This window comes from Notechis scutatus, chromosome 3, assembly GCF_049901735.1.
Source record: "Notechis scutatus isolate UNSWTSFEM ecotype Mainland chromosome 3, rNotScu1.2, whole genome shotgun sequence".
Taxonomy (NCBI): domain Eukaryota; kingdom Metazoa; phylum Chordata; class Lepidosauria; order Squamata; family Elapidae; genus Notechis; species Notechis scutatus.
In genome coordinates, this window is record NC_142011.1 from 193,481,210 (window position 1) to 193,501,209 (window position 20,000).

At 39.9% G+C, this 20,000-nt stretch overlaps 1 protein-coding gene across 4 annotated transcripts in view; it reads right to left on the minus strand.

The window, feature by feature from the left end:
* The window catches only part of SAMD12 (sterile alpha motif domain containing 12), a 292,967-nt gene that overhangs the window by 247,042 nt on the left and 25,925 nt on the right, over positions 1–20,000 (minus strand). For all 4 annotated transcript variants that reach the window (XM_026689580.2, XM_087962121.1, XM_087962122.1 and 1 more), the window contains exon 2: positions 15,309–15,484. In XM_026689580.2, coding sequence (XP_026545365.1) covers positions 15,309–15,484 — 176 coding nt within the window. The remainder of the gene's footprint in view (positions 1–15,308; positions 15,485–20,000) is intronic.

Sequence of the window (20,000 nt, forward strand, 5' to 3'; positions counted from 1 at the left end):
AGAATTCTTTTTCCTTCCATTCAAGCTGATAAAAATAACAGATAATCAGAGTTGGAAGGGACCTTATAGGTCATCTAGTCCACCCCCCACCTAAGCGGGAGACCCTTCACCATTTCTGACAAATGGCAGTCCAGTCTCTTCTTGAATGTATCAAGTGATGACACTCCCACAACTTCCGAGGGCAACTTCTGTTCCATTGGTTGATTGTTCTCCCTGTCAGAAAGTTTCTCCTTATTTCCAGGCTGAATCTCTCCTTGTTCAGTTTCCATTATTCCTTGTCTGGCCTACAGGCACTTTAGAAAATAGCTTGATCTTTCCTCCCTGTGGCAGCCCCTCAAATATTGGAAGACTGCTATCCTATCTCCCCTGGTCCTTCTCTTTACTAGACTAGCCAAACCTAGCTCCTGCAATCGTTCATTGTATGTTTAGCCTCCAGTCCCCTAATCATCCTGGTTGCTCTTCTCTGTACTTTTTCTAGAGTCTCAACATCTTTTTTAGAATGTGGTGACCAAAACTGGATGCAGTACTCTAGGTGTGGTCTTACTAAGGCTTTATAGAGTGGTATTAGTACTTCTCTTGATCTTGATTGTATCCCTCTGTTAATACAATTTAGGATTGCATTGGCTTTTTTGGCTGCTGCTGCACACTGCTGGCTCATATTTAGCTGGTTGTCCACTAAGACTCCAAGATCATAGTTACTGCTATTGAGCCTAGTTTCACCTAGTCTATATGTGTACTTTTTCTTTTTCTTGCCTAATGTAGGAAATGTAGCAAAACTAATTCCAGAAACTCCATAAATGGCATATGGGGATTATTATACAACTGAAGGTGTATAAATGTGGGTTCCAGACAGAGGTGGTATTCAGCAGATTCTGACCAGTTCTGGAGAACCGGTAGCGGAAATTTTGAGTAGTTCAGAATACCACCTCTGACTGGCCCCACCCCATCTATTCTTTGCCCCCCGAGTCTCAGCTGATCGGCTGGGTCTTCTTTCGTTGATCTGCACAGGAGAACAGAGCTGGAAAGCTGTTAAGTGAGTTTTGCTCCATTTTAAGACCATTCTTGTCCTAAGTTAGAGTGGTTGAGTGAATCACTGCAGTTATTAAGTGGGTAACATGGTTGTGAAGGGAATCTAGCTTAGCCATTGACTTTGTCAGAAGGTTGCAAAAGGGGATCAGGTGAGCCTGGGACATTGCAACCATCATAAATATGAACCAGTTGCCAAGCATTTGAATTATTATTTTTTAAGCAAATTTTATTAATTTCAAAGACAAACAAATCATCATCAACCATTACATATTTGAACCTTTTTCCATTATAAATTTTACAAGTCAGATAAAACCTTATTTTATACAATACAATTCTATTTTAAGCCATTTCCATATGAGCATAAAAATACCTCTTATCCAATTTCTCTTTACTTCTCTTTACTCTTATTCAATTTCGCTATTATTATTTCATCTATTTCTTTCTGACTTGGTTACCATTATTCTCATTCTACAAGGTTTTATTAATACTCTCAAATACATAAACACACAACAAACAAACATATAAAAAATCTTTTAGGAAAGTAACTTGGCCCCAGGTACCTCTCTTTATATGGGCTTCAATTATATTCATGCTCATCTTACATATCATTACCTATTTTATTTACCATTCTATATCTTCTATATAAACTTCTCCACACATTTCACTCTTCATAATTCTATCTTATTTAATCCATCTTAATTTAAATCATTATATTTGTATCTTTTGCCCATTCTTTATTATCCCTCTATCTCATTCCTTATAATGAAAAAAAAGAATTTCTCCTGAAATCACTAATCAGAGTATGATGCCTTTCTATCCTCCCCCTAAATTAATTAGATTAACATTTAAAATAACACCTAATACCCAATCTGATTCTGCTTGGTACATTCTATCTACTAATTTTTTTTTAATAATAATAAAAATGATTAAATACATAGATAAATAATAAATCTAAATATTAAATTATAACATTCCCATTGCCTTTTCAAAAAACAAATGCTACTATAATAGTTTTATAATAACATCAATACCATAGTCATATTAAACTCTTTAATTAAAACTCAATATTCTAAACATTCCCTTTAATATTTTATTAAATTTTAAAATCAATCATTATTAAACATTTCAACATTTTAATTTCTTGTTAACTCTTAAACCATTCTAATTTTCTATTTCTAATACAGATGTTACAATACCATCTTATGTACCTTGCAAAATCTTTTTTAAGAAAATTGTACTTTACCCTTTGTCCCTAAAAAAAATTCCTCTTTTCCCATCTAATTTCAAAACTTTGTGGCTTTTCTCCGCCTTTCCCCTTTCTTTCTTCCCCCACCAAATCTTCCTACCCCCTTCTTCTAGCCTCTGCCTTGCTGGCATCCCTTCTCTGTTGTGTTCCCTTTTTCTTTTGTTTACTATCATTATATTTATTTTGCATCTTATTTTTCTCTTTCTTGAATGTTTTTTTAGATCTTAAGTCCTTCATTTTCCTCGCTTTCTTCCTTCCTTCTTTCTTAGTTAAATTTTGGGATTCATTAAAGATGGCGTCTTCGTCTTCTTCTTGTTGTTGTTCTTCTGCCTCCATCTGTTGTATTGTTTGTTGATAGTTAACCAGCACCATTTCTAAAAAAAGGAAGGCTTTTTCCATACCATCTTTACCATCTGTTTTTGTTTGCTCATATTCTTCCCTCAGTTCCTCAAAAGAAAAAGCCATTATAGATCTTTTCTTTTCTTTTCTTTTTTCCCTCTTTCTTCTTACACCAACCAAGATATTTTTTAAAAAAATAAATAAATCCCAAAATCCTCAATCAATCCAAGCCAAGACAAAATTCTCCCTTTCTCTTCCAGGGGTAGTATCAGACAAAAGAGAAAAGAAAATACAAATCTGTATTTTAAAGCCTTATTGGAATTATATTTCTGTCTTCAAATCCTTAAGTCATCTCCTCCAACAAAATCAAACCAGATGAATATATTTTTTGTCCTCTCCCTTCCGACTTATCCCATAAAGCTAGTTTTACCTGAAAAAAACCAGGTTTCTCAATATCCACTTATTAATTCCGTCGGGAGGGAGAATAAACTTTCCTTTCAGCACCTCAAAATTGCCGCTTATTTCCTCTTGTGGAAAGAATCATCCAAAAAGCCATCATTTCCAGGAATTATATTAAATGTATCTTAGAGTCCTGGATCAACCAAGAAAACTTTCACTCTCAAAAGCTTTCTCCTCTTCCTCCTGCGCATACTTGCCCAGCTGCCGGTTTCTTTGTGGCGGCCATTGCGGACCGCCGCTGCACCGTCTTGGGAAAAGGGGGTTCTGCCAGCCGGGGAGGGGGTGTGCAACACCCCCAAACCCCTCTCCGGATCCCCCTATCTTCAGCTACCCTTGCAGGGTAGCCTAGCTCCGGACCCGTCCGGATCGGAGCACCAAAAGCGGCTAGCGCGGCAGGGATCGCTCAGAGTCGCAAATCCCTGCCACTCGCGAAGCCGACAAACCGGAAGTCCCAAGCATTTGAATTTTGATCCCATGACCATGGGGGATGCTGCAATGGTCGTAAGTGTGAAAAATAATCATAGTCACTTTTTTCAGTGCTGTTGTAACTTTGAGTGGTTACTAAATGAATGTAAGTCAAGGGCAATCTGTTAATAGTTAAACTACAGCAAAGCAAAATTTATCATTCCTTTTCTTAGTATTTCTCTGCTTGCCTGAAAAAACTAAAACAAACAATAACTGCAAAAACTGGGCAACCACCCAAAAGAAATAGAACCCACAGAAACTTATAGGCAAGCTCATTTTTTTTTTACATTTTGAGGCTAATAGAGAGAATCTTCTCTCATTCTAAAATATCTAATTAAAAAATTCAATATTTTCAAGGACTGGGAAATGTCAGAAGTGTCCTTCTCACTCCTGAAATTTAGTAAGCTCGTGTAACCACTAATCAATTTCACAATGCACGATTTATGAGAAATAATTACACAGATTAATGAATCTATTATTCTAAACACAGATTGGACCATCTTGTGAATGTTATTTGCACCACTTGCTGTGATGCATTAAATGCCTAATTGGTTTTAAGCATTAGTTAAATCCCGATATATGTTATTTATTTAATATAAATATGCAATTTCTTTTCATCAGTGTATAAGGGCCGTTCCACCTTATAACATAAGATAGAAAAGGTAATTGTCATTTTTTTACTGCAAGCACAGTGGCACACATTAAAAATGAAATTCTGTTGCCTGCTCTCAAAATAAAGTATATATCTATCCAAATGCATAAACAACACACATATACACATGATACATACATACATACATACATACATACATACATACACCCGTATGATATGAATACATATATATTAATCACTGTCCATTTTAAATACATAGCAGAAAGGAAAAATGAGAGTTCACGAGACTGATACTATATGGAATAAAACTGTGGCTGAATTTGGATGTTCTGCTTCAGATACCACAAAGCCCCTTCCAAGAAGGTACCAAGGAAAACAGGTCCTGTGAAGAGGATGCGTAGCATCCCCAGAGAGTCTTGAGGAGCCTGTTCAACAGTGGTGGGATTCAAACATTTTTACTACCAGTTCTGTGGGCGTGGCTTGGTGGGCGTGGCTTGGTGGGCATGGCAGGGGAAGGATACTGTAAAATCTCTATTCCCACCCCACTCCAGGGAAAGGATAATGTAAAATCTCCATACCCTCCCCACTCCTGGGCGAAGGTGACTGCAAAATCCCCATTCCCTCCCCACCCCACTAACCTGCTTTCCAGCTCCTTTCTCCTGTGCAGGGCAACAAAAGAAGACCCAGCCGATCAGCTGAGACTCAGGAGGCAGAGAATAGATGGGGCGGGGCCAGTCACAGGTGGTATTTACCAGTTCTCCAAACTACTCAAAATTTCCGCTACTGGTTCTCCAGAACTGGTCAGAACCCACTGAATACCACCTCTGCTGTCCAAGCATCGCTTATGTCCTGGATAGAAGGGAGTGAACTATCAATAATCTTTTCTGCTGTCCTCACCACTCTCTGCACCGCCTTTCTGTGTGAAGCAACAATGCTTCCAAACCAGATAGTAATGCCATATGATAAGATGCTCTTGATCATCCCTCTACAGAAAGTGATAAGGAATGGGGGAGAAAGATATATTTTTCTCATGCGATGCAGAACCCAAAACCATTTCCACTACATCCAACAATTATGTGATTTCATCTCTAAATACAAGAAATACCCTCTGCAAAATTGTTACAAAACCTGCTGATAGCTTTTTGTAACAGCAGTAACAAAAAAGACATACTTCAGTACTTTTGTAATGCAATTAATATTGGAAACACTTTGATATGAAAACTTCAACTCAAAAATGTTTTCCTTCCATCGACTTTTCACCTATTTTCTCTTCCATTTCATAAATGATAGGAAAACTTCATTAGGCTTTTTTTTTTCAAATTATACACAATTAGTTATTCAAAGTATCAATTAATTGATGCCCAAGCAAATTACACACAGCAAAAGCACTGAAAAATGAAACCAGATGTTACAGTATAATCCATCTTGGAAATTAATAGCAAGCTATCTCCAATAAATCTATTGTACGCTCATCTTTTTTTTGGTACAACCCACATATTTATTTTTTTATTTTACTTATTAATCAAATTTATATGGCAACCCATCTCATGAAAAGTGACACATATATTTTGTCCATTCCACTTTCTGTGCACAATGCCATTATCATGTTTATCTTCTAGAATTACTTTTGACTTAAGCTTGATTTAAACTTATCTGCAACTGTGCGTAGGAGTTGACGCATCCCTTTGCATCCCTTTGCAAGTATAGGTTGCAGACAGTTGCAAACGGCCCGATGCTCACAGCTCCGAAATCTCAATTACATGTTGTGGGGAGATGCACGTCCTGTGTGCTGATTGGTTGATGTGTTCTACATTTTCTGTGCTTCTCCTCCTAACCAGAATGTTAACATTTGAAGAAGTATACATTTAACAGCTATGCATAATGGTGAGATTCAAATAATTTAACCACCAGTTTGCCTAGGGTCAGGTTGGCTGTCGTGGGAGGAGTGGCCCATCCGCATCTTCCAGCTCTGCCACACATGCAATGGCCAACCTGACCCTGGGTGAACCAATTGTTAAATTATTCCCCCATTATCAAAGTGGATCCTGGGAACTGCGCTGTGCTGCAATGGAATGGGCAACGATGCAGCCAGCACGAGCGAAGGAGGAGAAGCAAGGAGAAGAAAGAGAGAAAGTGGCCTTCCCCTTCCCTCATGCTGGCCGCTCCATTACCCATTTCTCCATTGCAGCATAGCACAGCGCCCAAGATCCTCTTTGATAGCGGGGTGGTGGTAGTGTAATTTAACAACCAGTTCACATGAACTGGTGCGAACCAGCTGAATCCCACCACTGGCTATGCAACCATCTCCAAACAACAGACGCATACATTCCCTGATGTGCAAAGTGATGCAAAGTCTAAATTAAGCTTTAGTTTCATAGTCCCAGAAATATAGTGACCTGCTTTGAAAGAAAGAATCCAACACCATTTTTGCTAGTACTTTTGATTATTCTCTCAATGCTTTTTCAGGGGAGCAATTGGGGCATTCTTTTGAACCCTGCATTTAACTAAGGAAGCTCAAGTGACAGCAGAATTACTGTGTGGTGTAAACTCCATTTTTGCTTTGATTGTAGATATACTATTGACATGCAGGCTGGACTTCTGTAGTGGACTCCACTGGGCTGAATTTAGAGACAGTGTCAAAACTCTCAACCTCCAATGATGTTGGTAGACCCAGCAGTCAGTTCACATCATACCTATGCTAGGCCTGCTACACTGAGCTAATTTACTGTTTTGTTATTTCCAAATGTTATGGAAATAATGTCATGGGCTTATCTGATGAATTCTACTGTGAATGGGAAATGCAGAGCTTGACAGATTCTGACCTCACAGTTTGGGAATCAGCAAGGTCATAGATATCTGCAGCTGAGGCTTGGAAAGAACCAGACCTTTTGATAGTAAGCCTGCAGTTCTGTAGCAATCAGCTAATAATTTTCAGAAGTAAAGTAGGTTGAGTCAGAGGGTTCAGAAGGCCTAATTGGGAAAGATACTCAGTCCTTGTACATGCAGAAAGATCAAGGTAGTAAAACAAAGTTGTTTGAGGAGGAGGAGGAGGACGATGACAACGATGACTCAGGAAAATACAAGTAGTCCTTGATTTACAACCATTCATTTAAAGACCATTTGAAGTTACAATAGCATTGAAAAAACTGATTTATGACCAGTCCTTACATTTATCACCAAGACAATATCCCCACAGTCAAATGATCAAAATTTGGGCACCTGGTAATCAGCATTTACTTAAATAATTGCAGGATCCCAGGTTTGGGTGATTATTATTTGGGATTTTCCTTGCTGGCTTCTGACAAGCTAAGTCAATGGGGAAGCTGGGTTTGGTTAATGACCCTATGATTAACTTAACAACTGCAGTCATTCATGCAACAACTATGGTTAAAAGGTAGTAAAATTGGGCACAACTCACTTACCAACTGCCTTGCTTAGCAAAGGAAATCTGGTCCAAAGTATACTTGTAAGTCAAGGATTCTCTGTTACCTGCCCAGAGTCACTTATAGAAAAGATGGAAAGCATAAAAATTTAATAAACATAAATAAATAAATAAATAAATAAATAAATAAATAAATAAATAAATAAATAAATAAATGAATGAATGAATGAATGAATGAATGAATGAATAAATAAATAAATAAAAGATTACTGCTATTAAATAATTGCTTGGGAATTGGATTTCTGATAACAAAACTACCAGCCTTCAGATGGGCTTTCTGAATGTAATGGTTCTTGTACGTACACTGAGAGTTTATTCACTGGAGACAAATTCCTTGTGTGTCGAATCACACTTGGCCAATAAAGAATTCTGTTCTGTTCTGTTCTGTTCTATTCTATTCAATAGAACAATGATATTCCATTCCGTTCCATTCTAATGGCTGATCTCTCAACTTGTGTGAGACAATACATATAGTCCTCCACTTACAGGCATTCATTCAATGAGCATTCAAAGTTATAACGGCATTGAAAAAAATGACTTATGACTGTTATTCACACTTAGTTCAGAATACCACCTGACTGGCCCCACCCCATCTATTCTTTGCCTCCTGAGTCTCAGCTGATCAGCTGGGTCTTCAGAGCTGGAAAGCTGTTAAGTGAGTTTTGCTCTATTTTAAGACCATTCTTGTCATAAGTTAGAGTGGTTGAGTGAATCACTGCAGTTATTAAGTGGGTAACATGGTTGTGAAGGGAATCTAGCTTCGCCATTGACTTTGTCAGAAGGTTGCAAAAGGGGATCAGGTGAGCCCAGGACATTGCAACCATCATAAATATGAACCAGTTGCCAAGCATTTGAATTTTGATCCCATGACCATGGGGGATGCTGCAATGGTCGTAAGTGTGAAAAATAATCATAAGTCACTTTTTTCAGTGCTGTTGTAACTTTGAGTGCTTACTAAATGAATGTAAGTCAAGGGCAATCTGTTAATAAATAGTTAAACTAAATAGTTAAAAGTGACGTATGACTGTTATTCACACTTAGGACCATTACAGCACTCCCATTATCACATGATTAAAATTCAGATACTTGCTGACTGATCCCCTTTTGCGACCTTCTGACAAGCAAACTCAGTGGGGAAGCCAGAGTCCCCTGACAACCATGTCACTAACTTAACAACTGCAGTGATTCATTTAACCACCGTGGCAGGAGAGGTCATAAAACGGAGCAAAACTCACTTAGCAACTATCTTGGTTAGCAACAGAAATTTTGGGCTCCATTGTGGCCCTAAGTTGAAGACTGCCAGTAGTTCTGATTCCTAGATCTTGGATTTGTCTCCATAAAATTGTGTCTTCTGACACAAAATGGCTGGGACTTAACAAACAATAACAAAGACCTTTCTCAAATGTAGGCTGCAAAGGACAAGAAAGGGTCCTTTCTACTCTGATTACTCTTTTCTAGAATTTTCTAGAATTAGGTCCCAGTTAATTTGTTAGGCCACCACTTCGATAGCTCTCAAGACATAGCAATTTTCTCTGACTTTCAACAGGTTTCATACCTGCAATTATTGTAGTTTATCTTTTAATAGTCTCATTATTACTTATGAACATTTATTAAGTTTTACTATAAGACTGGGCTTTTTTTTAAATCTGTAAACCACCTCAAGGGAACGATATTTTTAATGGCAATCTATAATGCTTTATAATAAAGCAAAGTAAATTAAAATTCATTACCACATGCCAGGTTGTGGAGGGCCTCCCTCTCTGTAGTGACATTTTTAGACTACATTTAACACATCTCCATTTTAAGCATTTAATTTGGCTAGTGGATTTATGTTTTAAAAAATGGTGCAAACTGGAAAAACGTTTGAAAAGCATAGAAGGTGAAATGATGTTATGCAGGTTGGTTCCTGTGGAGAAGGCTGCAATTATCATTTTATTTTATTTATTGGTTATCATTTCTTATACATTAATTATATAGTGGAGAAATATTAAAGGACACCTGAAATACCAATGAGCTTCTTGATTCAATGAGCTTCTTGATTCTTCTAAAAGTTCAATAGGACAACCTGTCAATAAAGAGATCACCTCACTTACTTTATTTATTTCTTTATTTTTTAAATCCTCCACTTTGAGATTAATTTGCCTTTGGCTGAGTTATAATAACAATGCAGCAATTACTTTTTAAAGGAGAAATTTAATTCTATCTTTAACGGTCAATATAAAAGAAACTCAATTATGCCAGCATTTACTCTACAATGAGCACAGATCCTTTGGGGTTTGGAATTCAATTTTTGTACAGAACTTTCGTACCTGAATTACCATATATAATACTGTACCCCATTGAGCTATAAGAAATAAAGATATGTACAAACCCATATAAAAGTTCTTGGTACGGATTCTTTTCATTCTTTCTTGGAAGCAATCAAATTATTACAGCATTTCTTGACAAGATAAATATCTTGTACATGTATCTAAAAGATGAGCTGATTATATAACCTGAGAAATGAAACATAGCCCTAAACATGATGGCACATTTGCAATAGATGAAAAGAAATTGATATGTAGAATAATCGGACGCTTATCAGAAGTACCTTTATAGTATAGCAGTTTATTTTCTAAATGTGACATTTTGATAACATCAGGCCAATAAGGGATAAATCTACTCAGACGTGATTTTTCCATTTTCAGTGTGACTATAATCATGTGCTTTCCGAACAAATAAGAACACAAAACTACAGTGAATAGAAAATGGGAATCGTTGATTGCAACCATAAATGATATTGTCTACTTTCTTGAATACCCTTCTCCACTCCTCCACAGAACTTCTAAATGTGACAACAACATCTGCATTTCATTTCCATGAAGGAAACAGGAAGCGGTATTGCATAATATTATTAGATTGGTTTCCTCACACAACTCACAAGTCAATATCCATACATCCTGGATTCCACAGGGGAAAAAGACAAGATGCTTTATAAGTTCAGTTCCTGTTCTTGGTCATAATAGAAGGAGATGAATGGAGAATGACGAGAACCAAGTTGATAAATGTAGACAGCGTTTGTTAACTGACACTTGATATTAGCAAAGGAATCAGCTGAGGTGTCAGTAAATCAGTGTAAAACATGTTTACGACTCTTAAGCAAAAAAAAAACACCAAACCCATCTGTGCTCAGTGTCAAGCCAATTACAAGAGGAAAAGCAGAGAATAATAATCTTTTGGCATGGTTTTCTCCCCAATGACAACCTTCTGCAACTGTTGCTCAGGTGTAATGAATAGCAGCACTAAACCCTTAAAGAGATTTAATTACTGGACTGAAGCATGCAAGTACATTCATCACTCTCTACTGTGCCTTTTCTCATAATAAGGCCTGTATGTAAAGGAGATGCACTCTGTCTCTCTTAAAGAAAGTGAGTTCATAAGAAAGGGAAACCGAAGCAGAAAGCACATATAGGTAGTTCTCGATTTATAATAGTTTGCTTAGTAACCATTCAAAGTTATAACGGCATTGAAAAAAAGTGAATTATGACAGTTTTTCACACTTACGACCAGCATCCCCATGGTCATGTGATCAAAATGCAGATGCTCAGCAACTGGTTCATATTTATGACCACTGCTGTGTCCCATGTGATCACATGTGATCCCCTTTTGCAACCTTCTGACAAGCAAAATCAACCCAGGGCTGGCAAATTCCCATCCCACAGGCCGGAAACATCACACGCTGGCCATACCCATGCCCGAGTTAGCGAAGGGGGGAATTGTCCCAATACATCATGCGATCCTGCCATGAGGACGTGAGTTTGACACCCCTGAACATTGGGTGACTTATCAACTTATCAACTGAGACAGGAAAAGTCATAAAATGGGGGGAAATTCACTGTCTCGCTTAGCAACAGAGATTTTGGGCTCAATTGTAGTAGTAAGTTGAGGACTAGCTGCATTTGAGAAAAAGCATCTTTGAAGTAGACCAGGGAGTCTCCAAACTTGACACCTTTAAGGGCTGTGGACTTTAACTCCCAGAATTCCTCAGCCAACACGACTCCGTAAGAAATTCTGGGAGTTGAAGTCCACAAGCCTTAAAGCTGCCACAGTGGGAGACCCCTGAAGTTGACAATTGCCAACCAACATCTGATATCTTTAGCAACTGGCAGGCTACAAAAAGGGCTACTGTAAGACCTCTTGGCATTGCTCTTAAGTCACTCTTAAATAAAATTTTAAAATGGAAGTATTCTCTTCTACAAGGTTGACTTTTCATGACGACACATTTTCTGAATATTGAGCTTCCAGCAGAATGGAGTGTAAGGAATGATGCTCACAGCAGTTTCAGTCATTGCCAGTAACTAAGACAGTAGGCTTAAATCAGATAGGATTATTTGCCCAGTCACCGCATTTGAATTCACTTGGTGTGCTAAGCTATCATCTAAATAATTCAACCTGGGCTTAATAGGCTACCTGGCCCCAGATGCTGTGGGGGTTTTTTTTAAGCCTTGGTTTATCATTGTGCTGTTCAGTCCTCCTCCAAATTCAAAGAGAAAAGGTGTTTTGGAGCACATAGTGATAGACCTTAACATCTGCCAGTAGCTGCTCAGAGCAGCTATGCCTTGTCTTGAGGTCATTCATCTGAGGCCTGCAGCCACAACAGGGACCCAGGAAAAGAAACATTTTGTTTAAGGAGCTGCCAACAAGCCAATTTTTGCCTTTCAATCTGGAGCACTGCATAACCCTCCTTCCAGATGAGATAAAGAATTTACAAGCTCCTATCAACTTTCTGTAGCCTCAGAGCATTTATGGAAAGGAGTAAAGCTAAAATAATATTTTGTTTGTTGAGTTGTTTGGTTGGGGGAGTGGGAAATAGGATGGAGAGAATTAAAAAATGAAATGAATGATTTTAAATCCCATTTAACCCTCCTCATCCTCCCTGCCACAGCCCTATTGGGTTGCTTTGTCCTAGGGTGGCTAAATGGAAAAATTGATGCCAAAATCTACCCTGAAGCACTAATTTCTTTTCTACCCTGCCCATCTCAATTCAGATGGAAAATTTTGAACCCAGACATAATCCATTCCTTGATTCTAAGGCAGGGGTCCCCAACCACCGGTCCCCGGACCGGTACTGGTCCATGGAACAATTTCTACCGGGCCGCCGGTTTGCTGGGTGCCGCCATCTTGTTTTGATGAAAAAGTGCTTCTGATGAGCTTTTCCGGGTAGAAAGCGGCGTTTGGGTGCTGAAAGAATCCTCGCGCCTTAGTTTCATCGAAGGGGGGACAGCTTCGAACAAAACTAAGGCACGAGGATTCTTTCAGCACGCATGGCAAGGCGAGCCGAGCGACTGTCCTGAAGCTGTTGCGAAGCCCATCGACACAGGTACAAAGGAGGAGTTGAAGGTGGCGGGGAGAAGCAGGGGACGGCTGGCTAGCCGGTCGCTTGGCTCGCCTTGCCATACGTGCTGATGCCGGTACCGGGCCGCGGATAATTTTGTGATGCCGGTACCAGGCCGCGGCACAAAAAAGGTTGGGGGCCACTGTTCTAAGGGATTGAAGTATGAGGATTTTATGGCTTGATGTTTTGTGCAAGCATAGGCTATTGCAGTCTGTTAAGTAAGGCACGAGACAGTGTCATGTGCCAATCCCACTGCTTCATTTGGTAGCCAGTTTCCAAGACATCACAGCCCAAAGTTCCTTTTGGTAAATGGACAGCTATATAATTTTGGGGAAAGAGATGGCAAAACCTGGGGGCAGAGTAAAAAATCCCTGCGTAGCCATAAAAGAACTAAGTCCAACCCCTTTGAGCGTTATTAACCCTTATCTAACTTAGCAGGTGCAGAGTGCTAGTTGAGAAGATTCCTGTGCATAAGCTTTTTGTAATAAATCAGGTTAATCGAAGCTTCACATATGGACTGGGTCTTACATGCCTGACAGTTAATTTGTTTAGTATATAACACTTATTTTAATGTGAATTGAAATGGTTCTTTTTCAATGTTATGTCCACCTTTGGATGAAAAAGCCAAGAAAGAACATGTTTGTAATACTGCCATCCCAATTTGTGATTATAAAAACATTAATAGGATTTTTTTTCTTTCTCTTTTTAAATTCTCACTTTTCTAAGCTATTTAAAAATAGAACATTAATATTTTTTAAATAATTGTATACAACGTATAAAAAGTAAAGAAGATGATCAGTATATTCTACAAAACAGATGCAGGAAGGTTCTGATTTCAAATCTTCTATGCTTGCGCAGGACCGATGATTTGCTTTGTACATATAATTTTTTTAAAAAAATTAATTCAGACTCAGAGAAAAAAAATATTGTTTAATATTTCTTCCCCTCCTGGGCTCCCATCTTTTTGTTATTTTTGACTGGAGAAAACGAGGATTGAACCTTTGGGGATTTAAAACACACTCACTGTTCTGACCTATGGTCATCTTGCAACTGAGCAGATCTAACTAATTTGTCTCTAGAATTCTAATCATTCAGGATTTTTTTTCCCTTAGAGACCCCTGGAATGAATAAGAAAAGTGTGCGTGTTCTGCACTAGACTTGAACCAATCTCTGAAATGTTGGTCAGTTAGTTATAAACCTCTTTTGAATATGGGATGGTACTGAGATGTCTCTGGAACTACATGGCAAAATGTGATTCTGCTTGTCCAGCCCAATCAACTAGAGCAGAGGTGTCAAACTCAATTTCATTGAGTTTGAAATCAGGGTTGTGTTTAACCTCAGGGGGGCAGGGGTGTGTGGCCAAAGGTAGATGTAGCCAGCTCAACGTCACTCATGTTGGGAGCACCTGTGGTGGCCTGTGTGCTCTGCCAGTGAAAACTGAGCTCAGGAGGGCCTTGGCTGTTTCCAGGATGGCCCCGTGAGCCAGATCTAAGCACCCCATGAGTCGTATCCAGCCCAGATCTAGAACAGGGGTGGGGAACAATGTCCCTTTTATGACTTTTATGACCTGAGCCATGCTGGCTCAAGAATTCTGGGAGTTGAAGTCCACAAGTCATAAAGGGGCCATCGATCCCCACGTCCGATCTAGAGAGAGCCTGCTTGAAGATCCCAGTGCCATAGGAAGTATCTTCAGCTATCAGCCGGATGGTTGATGTTTTGGGGAGTAGCACCCGTATTCTGGGACATGCTTTTTCTTTTAGCCCTGACCTTCCATGCATTTTGCAATGCTTTGAAGACCATTCAGGTCAAGCATCGGGTTGGGGTGCCTACGGGCGACCATCCGTTATTTTGATTACATATTATGAGTTTCAACCTGGTTTGGGTTTGTTGGTTTTTTTCCTCTTGTATACAGTCCAGAGCAGGATGGGATGCAAATATTTTTATTACCGATTCTGTGGGCATGGCTAGGTGGGAGTGGCTAGGGTTGCGTGGTCATGTGACTCAGTGGGCATGGCTTCTTCTTTTTCTTTTTCTTTTGTCTCCTGGACCTCAGAGAAGCCTTCTGGGCAAAGCAGAAAGACAGCGAGGGGGATCCCGGCACAGCTGATCATCGGAACAGCTAATCGTCAGGAGGAAAAAAAGAAATACCGGTTCACCTGAACCGGTAGCTGTTTTTTTACTACCGGTTCAGTCAAACAGTAGCATTTTTTACAACCAGTTTAGCCAAACTGGGCCAAACCGGTAGAATCCCACCACTGGTCCAGAGTCTGAATTATAGAGCAACTTACAAATATTGGGAGAAAAGGGCAGAGAATAAAGAAAGAGGTATAGTAATACCCACCTTAGATGCTTCCGATTCCGAAGGCCGTCTTTGGAGAGTTTCTTTCAACTCGGGCAACTTAGAGGTTTCTTTCTTAAGTGAGGTTGGTTCCACTCTCTCATCTTCAAGTTGCAGGCTAATTCCTTCAGTACACACAGAGAGATCGATACCATTTGGACTGAGGCTGCAGTGGATAGCTGAGAAAAGGAATTAGAGCGAGTTTAGGAGATAAGAGAAGGAAAGGCTGTTTTTAGTTGCTGTGCCATGTTCTATCCTGCACACCTCCAGCACCCCACAAAGGAATGGCAGTGGGATGTGTGGGTAGTGATATCAACCCAGGAGCTATCCGAGTTTGCAATTTTATGGGCCTGAATGGTTGCACCTTATGGTTGCACAAAGTTTATCAAGGATACTCTGGACTTGATGTAGCCTGACAAGATGCGTATTTCTGCAAAGTCCATTTTGAATGGTTCTAGCAATTTAAAGAGTGAAATGGGTGAGCTAAGCACAAACAAGACAAAGAGGTGATCTAAATTTGGGGGCCTATCTATTCTGGAAGACTCTGGGGACCACAAAAGGAATGCTGCTGCCACCCCCTTCATTTTTTGTACCTGTGCCCCTTAGTCAAAGAAGGGTATTGGCTATATTAGTACTGTTCCTGCGACTGTTATCATTCATGTAAGAATATAAACATAGTCTTCAACTTATAACTTTTGGTTAGTGACCGTTCAAAGTTACATGGCACTGGAAAAAGGGACTTATGACCATTTTTCTCATTTATGATGGTTGCAGGATCCCTTTGATCAAAATTTGGATGTTTGGCAACTGGCACGTATTTATAGGGTCATGTGCTTGTGGCACGTATTTACAGCATCATGTGATTGCTTTTTGCGACCTTTTGACAAGCAAAGTCAATAATGAAGCCAGATCCACTTAACAATTGTGTTACTATCTCAACAACTGCAGTGGTTCACTTAACCACTGTGGCAACAAAGGTCATAAAATGGGGCTAAATTCACTTAACTGTCTTGCTTAGCAACAGAAATTTTGGGCTCAATTGTGATCATCAATCAAGGATTAACTGTATTATAGAGCACTCTTTCTCACACAAATGCATTGGCAAAAATCATAATTTATTTTCTTACTGAAAAGGAATTAGGCACAAAAACATGTTTCCCTTGCGCATTGATCAGGTTTTGTGGCTGAAATACTGTGAGGAATTCATCACCTAACATTCTCTTGGTGTTTTCAGTTTCTCCAATCAGGGAGCAGTATTCAGGGATGATGGAAATTGAGATTCAAAATACCTGAAGAGCCTTTAGTTGCCTGCCCTAACACTGTTTTCCTAAGAACGCCAATTACTTTGGAGATTACTTTGCTGCCAAGTTTGAGTCGGAGCATTTCTGAGTGGCAGGCAAGAGGGAAGTTATTTTATCCATGGCTAACCAAGCAAAGCTTCCAAAGACTGGCACCTCATTGAGACCAAGCAGAGAATGTTACTGAGGCTGAGAAACAAAAGAGGATATTTCAAAACATGACTAATAAAAAAGAGAGAGAGAGAGATGCTCCAGTGCCAGCTTTATCTGGGCGAAAATGGCATTAGCTCTTTAGTTTTGAATTCAAGGAAAAAGAGGCTCAAGCAATTCTGAGACACCACCCTAATGCATTTGCTAATGAATGTAAGTGGAATTTTGCTTATTCACTTTCCAACATCCTGTATTCTAACTACCCATGTTTCCCCCCCAAAAAATAAGACCAGGTCTTCTTTTCTTTTGGGCCCCAAAATAAACACTAGGGCTTATTTTCAGGGGTTGTCTTACTTGTTTTCCATGTTTGTGAGGCCCACTTCTTTTGCTTGCTTGCAGTGGGGAAGAAGGCCATGCAGTGCATCAGTGCCACCACCACGAGGCAGGAGGTGGTAGAGCTTCCTCATGCACCCCACACAGGCTTACCTCAGGGCCCCCACAGCCAGTCCATCCACATCCCCACACCTGCGGCTGCAAGCAAGCAGAAGAAGTGAGCCGATGGCCACATGGGTCCCTGTTGCACATGGCTGCTAGTGCTGCCACCGCGAGGCAGATGTTGGGGCATGGATGGCCTGGCTGTGGGGTCCCTGAGGTAAGCCAGTGCATGGGCAGCTCCACCACCCGTTGCCTCGCATTGCTGGCAACACAAGCAACCAGATGGAATTGGTGGGTGCCCAGCTGCGCAGGCGCTTAAGTGGGGCTTATTTGGAGGGGTAGGGCTTATATTAGGTTCCTGCATAAAAAAAAAACATGCCAGGGCTTATTTTCAGGAAAACAGGTTATTTCTTTCTTGATGCTAAACCTGATTAATGAAACTCCATGTAAGGTTTGTTTCCCTGGTCAGGGTCTGCTGCTAAGGTTTTGACAGAGTACATTTTTCACTTGTAGTGATTGCATTTCTACCAGTTTTAATCTTTAAGACAGTTATCTTGAATAACTGCCTTGGAAAGAAGAAATATTTTAAGCCAAAAAAAATGCCAGAGTAATTATAGACATAGCATAGAAATACACATTTCAGATTCAGGATCAGGATATTAGTAAAGCCTTATTAGCAGACCCTTCTATCTTTTTGCAAGAGCCTGAAGACCTGGCTTTGCTGATTGGCCTGGGGACCAAATAGGGGAGTTCCACACTGGAAGTGACTGCTGGATTGAAGGCAGAGTCCATTTCCCCTCCTTGTTTCCTGCTCTCCACCCATCCATCTTTTGTTTAGCTATCATACTAATGTATGGAGCCCTGCTGACATAGTGATTAAGTGCAGTATTACAGGCAAACTCTGCCCACAACCTGCAGTTTGATCCAGATCAGCTCAAGGTTGACTCAGTCTTCCATCCTTCCGAGGTCGGTAAAATGAGGACTCAGAGTGTTGGGGGCAATATGTAAATAATGCTGACATTGTAAACCACCCAGAGAGTGCTGTAAAGCACTATGGGGTGACATATAAATCTAAATATTATTGCTGTATTTTATTGTTCTATTATTTTACTTCTGTTTTGTTTACACTCATTGGAGAAAGTAATTATGTTGGGAAGAGTTAATGGTAAAAGACCCACCAGGCCATCAAAGAACACGATGGCTGGACACCATCAAAGCCGACACCAGCCAGAGCATAGAAAAACTCAAAGAAGTAATGCAAGATTGGAAGACATGGAGTGATCTGGCCCAAAAGTCAGATACAACTCAATGGATAACATCATTGTTATTATCATCTGTTTACAAGTCCTTTCATTTTCCTTTTTATTATTGTAAACTGCCTAGAGTAGCACCATGATGAGATAGGTGGCAAATGAATTTAACAAAATAAAAAATAAATAAAATAAATCCAAAAAAAGATACTCTCTCATATCCATCAGCTTGTTGTAGCCCGCCAGTGGCCAGTGGAGCTGGCAACAGACTTAGACAGTGAGAGGTTGGGGAGGAACATGGGCCAGTCCTGGAGTCTGGGAAGACTCTGACAAGTGCTCTGTGTCGGAGGCAGAGATGGGCCCAGGGCTGTCTGACAGTTATCAGCTGCCTTCAGAGTCAGAGATCAGTGAGGCAGAAGAACAGCTGGAGCCTGTTCCCAATGTGTGCATGCACAGAGCTGCCAGAAGAGGGGAACAGTTGAGGAACAAGAGTCGACTTAGGAGTAAAGGCACAGGTGGATGATGAAAGATCTCTCCCATAGCAAATAAAGAGGACCGAAAGGGGAGTGGTGTTTGCAGGAGATAATCAGCTCATTTCAATAGGGTGAACATTTGTTTGTGACTTCTTGCCAAGTATTTTCCGGTACAGCATTGCGCTTGGAAGCTATCGGCCTGGCAACTCTCCAAGCCTGATAAGGTCTGTGGTTGTAATTCACCCTCGAAAGACTGTTTGCTGGGACTTTGCTGGGTGTGAATGATAGGAATTCACATTAGCCTAATAAAAGGGGGGCTTTGTCGGGACAAGGAGTCTGTGAAGCCTAGGTCAGAACACAGCCTGAGAATCAGAGTGTTTCAGGATGAGCATCTTGGGTGTTCAACCTTTTAGCTTGTCTGGACCACACTGAGTGAACGGAAATTGTTTTAGGCCATTTATAAAACATATAATATAGTTAATGTATACAAATAACAAACTTCCTTTATTTTTTAATACTTTTTATTATATCTTGTGGGACCGCATCACTAGCTATCCAAGGCCACATGTGGGTTGGAAAGGCCTGGTCTAAATGTTCATACTAACTTTCTTTTTTACTGAAGACAACATCATCTGTTTTACTAAAGCCACTCCTGTGATGTCAGCCCCATTGTGTAGGCCAGACTAAGAAATTAACTCTCTCAAAGGCTAGAACTACTTGGTAAAATAACAGAATCCTGCAAGTCAGATTGAGTATTACTTCTCACTTCCCCTCATACTTGTGTGAATTAGGGAGGTGCCTGCTTGAATCTTTTACACTTCTTCTTGTTTTGGATTTAAGCCATGTTTTTCCCTTGCTGCTTTGGTAATAAATCTGGCCTATCTGTCAAGATCATCTTCGTTACTCTCTACACATAATTAATGAACCACTTTCCTCCATTTGCAGCAAATAGTCCCATACTCTATTTTTGTGCTAGTAATCTGGCTGAAGATCTCTGCCTGGCAAAAATACAGAATGAAGGAGAAAAATAGCCAGCATTTGTTGGTCCAATTTCTACTGAGACCACCTAATCCAATATTTACTCACTTC